This window comes from Cucumis sativus, chromosome 4 (genome assembly GCF_000004075.3).
Source record: "Cucumis sativus cultivar 9930 chromosome 4, Cucumber_9930_V3, whole genome shotgun sequence".
In the NCBI taxonomy this organism is placed as follows: domain Eukaryota; kingdom Viridiplantae; phylum Streptophyta; class Magnoliopsida; order Cucurbitales; family Cucurbitaceae; genus Cucumis; species Cucumis sativus.
Window position 1 is genome coordinate 3907088 of NC_026658.2, and position 7038 is coordinate 3914125.

The 7038-nt window shown below is 29.9% G+C and overlaps 1 protein-coding gene across 4 annotated transcripts; it reads left to right on the forward strand.

The window, feature by feature from the left end:
• Positions 1 to 939: 939 nt before the first annotated feature.
• LOC101220139 (B3 domain-containing transcription factor NGA1) lies at positions 940 to 6074 on the forward strand. 4 transcript variants are annotated; one of them, XM_011654878.2, is made up of 4 exons: positions 940 to 2542; positions 2809 to 2852; positions 3033 to 3127; positions 5609 to 6074. In XM_011654878.2, the coding sequence occupies exon 1, from the start codon at positions 1321 to 1323 to the stop codon at positions 2473 to 2475; it is 1155 nt and encodes a 384-aa protein (XP_011653180.1). In that variant the 5' UTR covers positions 940 to 1320; the 3' UTR covers positions 2476 to 2542; positions 2809 to 2852; positions 3033 to 3127; positions 5609 to 6074. The 4 variants fall into 4 exon arrangements, with proteins under 4 accessions (XP_011653180.1, XP_011653181.1, XP_011653182.1 ...); XM_011654879.2 differs by having other exon boundaries at positions 5657 to 6074; XM_011654880.2 differs by lacking the exon at positions 2809 to 2852 and having other exon boundaries at positions 942 to 2542.
• The last annotated feature ends 964 nt before the right edge of the window (positions 6075 to 7038 follow it).

Consider the following 7038-nt stretch of genomic DNA (forward strand, 5'->3'; position numbering starts at 1 on the left):
GTAGGCGAGAATAAATTTTTTTACCTCAAATTGATAGTTTATTTTGACAATTAAATACAAAATTTTATGAAATTATATTAAATCTATTAAATATCATACCAAATTTGAAGACCAATTAGAAGGTAGATTGTAACCTAATACACACTTTCTAAATTTTGAAAACCTAGTTATCACACAAAAACATTGAAAGTTTAAGAATCTGTATTAACTTTTTTTTAAACTTTCAAACATTAAAAGTTTAGAAATTGGTAATTACTTAAAAAAATTTAAAGATCAAATTTAGTAATTAAAGTATTTTTTTAGTTCTACAGATAGAGTGGAGAGTAGAACTCAAATTAACAACCTAATTCTAGGTCTGAATTAGTTAATTACATTTAAACTAACCAAAAAGAGGGGAGGGGGAAGTTAGCTACTAGATACCTAATTGATAATGAACAGTGAAGAACTTAATTATATTTGATAGTTCAAAATAGACCAATGTAAACTTGACAACCGTAACTTACTTCATTTTCTTTTCTAGATGTAAAAAGTTCGATTCTTTGTCTTCATAAGTGTTGTAGAAGAAGAAAGACGTAGAAAACACAACTCTAAAAAGTAAGTCGAGAGGGACCATACCATATATAAATCAACGTTAAAAAAAATTAAAAATGGTCCTTAATTATATGTGGGGTTGTGTAGTTTTTTGCCCAGTTGAGGAATTATATATTCCAATTATAACCTCATGGTCTCTCTAAACACAGCTGTCATTTTTTTTTTTTGAGCCACTTCCCTCCCTCCCCTATATGGGTTTTGTGTTCTTATAATTAATTAAAATTTCATCCATATTTATTTATTAAAAAAGAAAAGAAAAGAAAAGAAAAACTTAGTGTATATATAAACTAGGCTACAGGGATGTTGACACAGACAGCCTCACATGAGCCCAACCAGGTCAATACAAGGGGACCCTCTTCTTCCTTTCATTACCATAACTCCCAAAAATAAAAATTAAAAATTCAGATATTATTATTATTTATTCAATACCTTACCATACCATACTTCTTCTCTCTATTATATCCCTTTCTGGGTTCCCTAAGAAAAAGAAAACCCTCTCTTTCAGAAAAAAAAAGTTTCAATTTTTTCATCTGGGTTTTGTGTCTCATTCTTGTTTCTCTTCAATTTCTTAGTTTTGCTTTTGTGGGGTTTTCCCTTTTTTTTCTTTTTTTTTTCTTTTTTTTTTTTTACTTTTTATGTAATTTTGATCCTCTAATATTTATAGAGTTATATTATATATATACCCTAACTACTTGGTAATTTGTTCTTTGGAGATCCATATCTAAATTCATGGATGATTTTGCTTCATCATCTTCTAGATTTCATCATCATGACTACTACAACAACAGCAACAACACAAGAATCAGAGATTTTGATGACGAACAACAACAACAGCAGCAACAACAACAAGATCAAGAAATGGAGGAAGAATCTTGTAACAACAGCAACAACAACAATTGTTCTATTTTTGTAGAGAAAGAGCATATGTTTGACAAAGTTGTAACACCAAGCGATGTGGGGAAACTAAACCGTTTAGTTATACCAAAACAACATGCTGAAAAATACTTCCCACTTGATTCTTCATCAAACGAAAAAGGTCTTCTCTTAAACTTCGAAGATCGTTGTGGTAAACTATGGCGGTTTCGTTACTCTTACTGGACTAGTAGCCAAAGCTATGTCATGACTAAAGGTTGGAGCCGCTTTGTCAAAGACAAAAGACTCGATGCTGGTGATATTGTTTCTTTTCAAAGACCCCTTCATCGTAATCAAGATCGTTTCTTTATCGATTGGCGACGCCGTCCTCCACACCCGGCTGTCGACATGCCTTTTCATTTCCACCGCCATGATGGTGGCACCGGTGCCGCCCAATTTCCTCCTCCTCCTCCTCATCATCACCATTTTCAGCTTCATAGCCAGTGGAATAATAATCCAGTGGCCACACCCTTATCTTTACAAAGGGACCACGTCCTCCACTTGCCACAGTATAATAATAATGTCAGTTTATTTCATAATACATATAATCATCATCATCATCATAATCGTTATCTTGACGGTTCGTATGGTGGAGCATCGGTCTTTTACCATTTGAGATCCCCAATCGCACCACCGCAGGTAGAGTCGGTGCCAGTTGTAGCGGATGGAAATGGTGGTAATGGTGGTGGAGGTAGTGGAATTGGGAGAACGTCTGCGGCTAAGACGACGTTGAGGCTTTTTGGTGTTGACATGGAATGTGAAGTATCTGATGATGAGTGTGACGTAGCCACAACTTCGAAGGCAATGTCATCGTCGTCGCAATTTCATGTTTATAATGGAATGCCGATGCCGATGTTGACACCGATGACGATGCAGATGCCCACGAGCAATAATAATATATCAACTATGGACTTCTTTGAGAAAGGGAAGTCGTCGATGTCGTCAATGTCATCTTTTGATTTTGGTGCTTGACAAACTGAATCCACACCTCCAAAGAAAAAACAAAGCTTCTTGGACAAATGAAGATGAAAATCAAACAGTAAGATACCTAATTTTACTCTATTTTAGTAATTTTTTCCTTTTCTTTTTCCTTTACCCTTATTTTTTTTATGGCTACATTCATGTAGGAAGAATCATTAGTCACTCAATTTTAAATCAAACACATGAACAAGGAAAATCAATGTGTAAAATGTTGAGTTATAGTTTAAATTTCTAGTTTTAGCTACATTATATATGATCATACCTCTTCTTCTTCTTCTTCTTTTTTTTTTTTTTTTGGTTTTGTAATCTCAAGTTTTTTTGTAGGGTATTTTTGGATTAAACTTCAGGAACAAGAGTTCATAGAGCATGTAAGTTTTAATGAATGAAAATTAAAGCACAAACAACTGGTGTTGTTAATTAAATTTTATTTTCTGTCAAAAAAAAAAACATCCATTCATGATCATCTCAATTCAATATATTCCATGATTGTTCTTGAACATAAAATTGTGGAATTAAATTTTGTTTCTTATGTTTTTTTTCTTCTATAGGTGGTGATTGCTGCCTCTAATTCCTTGGACAAATTGTAAAAGCCCATGCAGGTTTTGACAGATAAAGTGTTGCTGAGAGATGGCCTTTTAAAAAGGTTAGTTTAATGTCATATAATTAAATTAACTTATTTTACACATTCTCTCTTGATTCATTATATTAACCATTTTGTTATGACCTCTTAAAAGAAACCAAATAGTTTGATTTAATAATGCAGTCGTTTTTCTAATAGGAAGTAATTTAGATAGTCTACTGATTTCATGAAAGCTTTCATGATAGTTGGATACAAATTATTTAAAATACTTTAATTGTTTTTCTCTTATAAATTTAATTAACGGTTATACAACAATCATATCACATTGTCATAATTATTTTAAATTATTCTTATTTTCTTACCCTCTTCAAACTTTAATTAGCAATGATGACAATGAAAAGTACATTTGTGTGTGTTTTTGTACACAGAATAGTAAAAACTTGATATATTATTTTTTCATTCTTTCTACACAGCATATTTTCATGTAATTTCTCAGCATTGTGATCCATTGTAGCAAACTGTTCCAGTTCATTGTTTTTTACTTAAAAAAAATCTTGAGATCTATATGATTCATGTTATGAAAACCAAACATTGAAAATGATCCATATAATTTGCAACAATGTTTTAAAATGAAAGTTTTGGTTTTGGGACATGATGAGAAGTTAAAAATGTATCAACCTAGTTGATATGTTTCAATATACCTTGATTTCTCTTGTTCCTATCAGTATTGCTGTAATAAAATGGTTTTAAAATGAGAGTTGTTATGGTATTTGACACATTTTTAAATATTTTTTTTTGGTGGGATTGATGCCAATCAATTAGCCATAATTAAAGGATGCAGTTGACAGAAAAAAAAGGGTTAATTGAGTGAACCAATGACTAGTTTAGCTAAGTTAATTAAGTGTATCACCTAAAATCAATTTTCTTTCAGGTCATTTATTGCACAATTACACACACACAAAAAGAACACATATATACCATTTCTCAATTTCAGAAAGAAACCTTGAAAAGACCAAAAGTACTATCAACTTAGAAGCTTAATGATATGACTTCTTTTTATTACAATAATATAATTTTCTTTATTATAATAATATATACCTTAACCAGTATATATAACTATATGTTTAGTACCTTAAATAACATATTTAGCTTTTGTTGGGTAACGTTTTTGTTTTTGTTTCTGTTTTCTGTTTGTTCTTTCATTGGATTATTAAGAAATATGAAAAAGATATGTTTGTCCATAAAATTATATAGAATTGATGCAGTACTTTTTCATATCCAAAATTCTTTGTTTTGACATGAATTAAAGCTTTTAAGCATTCGAGTTCTGAGATATGTATATATTTCTTTTGCTTTGACAGTGTAGTCATGACTATATGAAAAGTTTGTGTATAACAAATTTCCTATTGATTACAAATAAATTATATATGATGAAAAAGTGATATTGGGGTTAATTTCATATAAAAGGGGAAAACATTTAGGATCGGTACTAAGACATAGAAATCACTTTAACCATTCTGAAGAGACTTCATTCATCATGCCTTACACCCTTACAATATTTTCTCTCTTATATTGTTTACATTTCAAGAGAAACCAAGAAAGATACCTTGAATTTGTATACCTTGTGATTAGTAAGAATTTTTTACTACACATCCACGAAAATATGATTATTATTATTATTGGCAAAGCAAGCTTAGTTTCACTGTAGTTAACATTACTTCGTTTTAAGGGTGGAAAGTTTGAAAATCCTCCAACCTCGTGGTACTTAAAAAAAACTCCCCCATTAGATAGTTTTTCTTTTTCTCTATGTTTTTCTCTCCATGTATAGCATTAGGAAGTATACTTTCTAGGTCGGGTTTGTTGAGGGTGCTTCTCGGTACTCCTTCTGACCTTAAACGTATATTTTTCGAGAATAAAAATAAAGAAATAGGGTAGTGTTTGAATACAAAAGTTGACAAAATATAACTATTGACCTAGATAGAGAATTAAGATTCCTCTTTATATATGTACCAAGATTATATGGGTGTTACACCCTTAGCTTATTTGTAAATTTGAATTCTCACTAACACCTTTTCCTTTGTGTGGCCTTTGTCCTTAAACAGAGAGAAAAAAATTGTCAATGAATATAACAAGAGTCATTAATTTCTCTAGGCTAGAAATTAGGGTTATTGGTCAGAATGTTAAAGCATTGTTTGGACCAAAAAACATAGCAGCTAAGCCAATAACAAACAAAATGGGAAGACACAAATAATAATTATAATGTTATATATTGATCAATTGAAATCTGGGATCAAGCAGCATCCTTCCTTTAATTTGTCTGACACTATTTAATTCCATAAAAGTACATATTAATTTTCACACTTAAATTCTACTTAATAAAAATAAATCTAGTTGATACAATTACTACAAAAAGACAACAAATCTTTCTTTTTTTCTTGAGAAGGAATATTATTTATTTGAATATATACATGTGTGTGAATAATTCTTGTTCTTATGATGATATTTGTTCATCTCTCTTTTTTTTTCTTTGGTGTTATTGTGCAGTTTTTGGATATATATATTGATATATATATATATATATAAATGTGGCAGTGGAAGCGAATTAATTCCCCCATTTTCCATATGTTTGTTGAGAATATATCACACTCAGAAGAAGAAGCCAAGTTGGTGTTGGATATTATAGGTTTTGAGATCTTTCCCAAGGTGTGTATCTGCTAATTTTGACAATGTTACATCTTTTAGGAATTTCTCTATATACTCTACTGTGAAGAATTCTAACATTGCTTTTGCAATACTTTAAAATATATATATATAAATATATATTATTTAGCATTTAATTAAGTACTGTCAATCTTGTTGGTGCTACGTATTATTTTTCATATGGTGGGTATAGATAGCGGAAAATGAAAATTGGTTTTTCTTTTTTTGGGGGAGAAGGGAACGTTTATTCACAAGGTTTAACGATTCAATTTATTCCTCAATAGTTAATACAACTTGGGTTTCCTTGTCATTATGAAACTCTTGGTCTTACCTCTTCTATAAGTTGATATAATAATTAATAAATAAACGAAGGATACTTTTAGTTGGAAAGTTGAATAAAAGCATAAAGTGTTCTTTAAAAAAAAAAGAAGGAACGAAGAAGAAGAAGAAGAAGAATATCATTCCAAAGTTATTAAACATTGGATTAAATATATCATTTGCTTTTTGTTTTTCTTCCTTTATCTAATCTCTACTTGATTGAGAGAGACAGGTTAGAGCTAAATATACCATAAATATTCCAATGAACTAATTAATTAACAAATATCTTATCCACTTCAAATGAACTAATTAAGATGTATTTTGAGTTGTAGAATGATAGAAGAGGGTTGGAACAATTTGTTGTTGTTGTTGTTGAGTGTTGGAAAGAAATGACTGAGAGACATCACAATTATATTTTTGTAAGATATTTAAAATACTCTTTTCATTCCATTATTATACGTATTTGGTCTAAAAAAAATTACTAGATTTTAATTCTAACAACGTGGTTTTAAAGAAGTATCATCTTGAGAGAGATGTTGAGGATCAAAGACGGATATATATCTTAGAGAGAGAGATTCTCGACACCTAGGTTTTGAGTTTAATTTTTTGTGTGGTCCCTAAGTTTACACTTAGTCCTTACGTTGAGTTGATTACATTTCAATCTTTAGGTTTCAAAAAGGCTGCAATTTTACCTAATTAGAAATATATCTCGATGCACCTATTCCCTACTTTCTTGTATTTTATTGAAAAATATATATTACAATTTACATTTGATATTTGACTTTTGTTTCGATTACACCTTAAATCTCAATTGTTTACTAAATACTCACTTTTAACATTTGAAATTAATGTTTATTAATTAATACAAAATAATTATGAAGTGAAAGTTTAAATTCAAATTTAATAATGATAAAAAATAGCAAAACTAATTAGTTAATTATAATTCTTTTAAATTA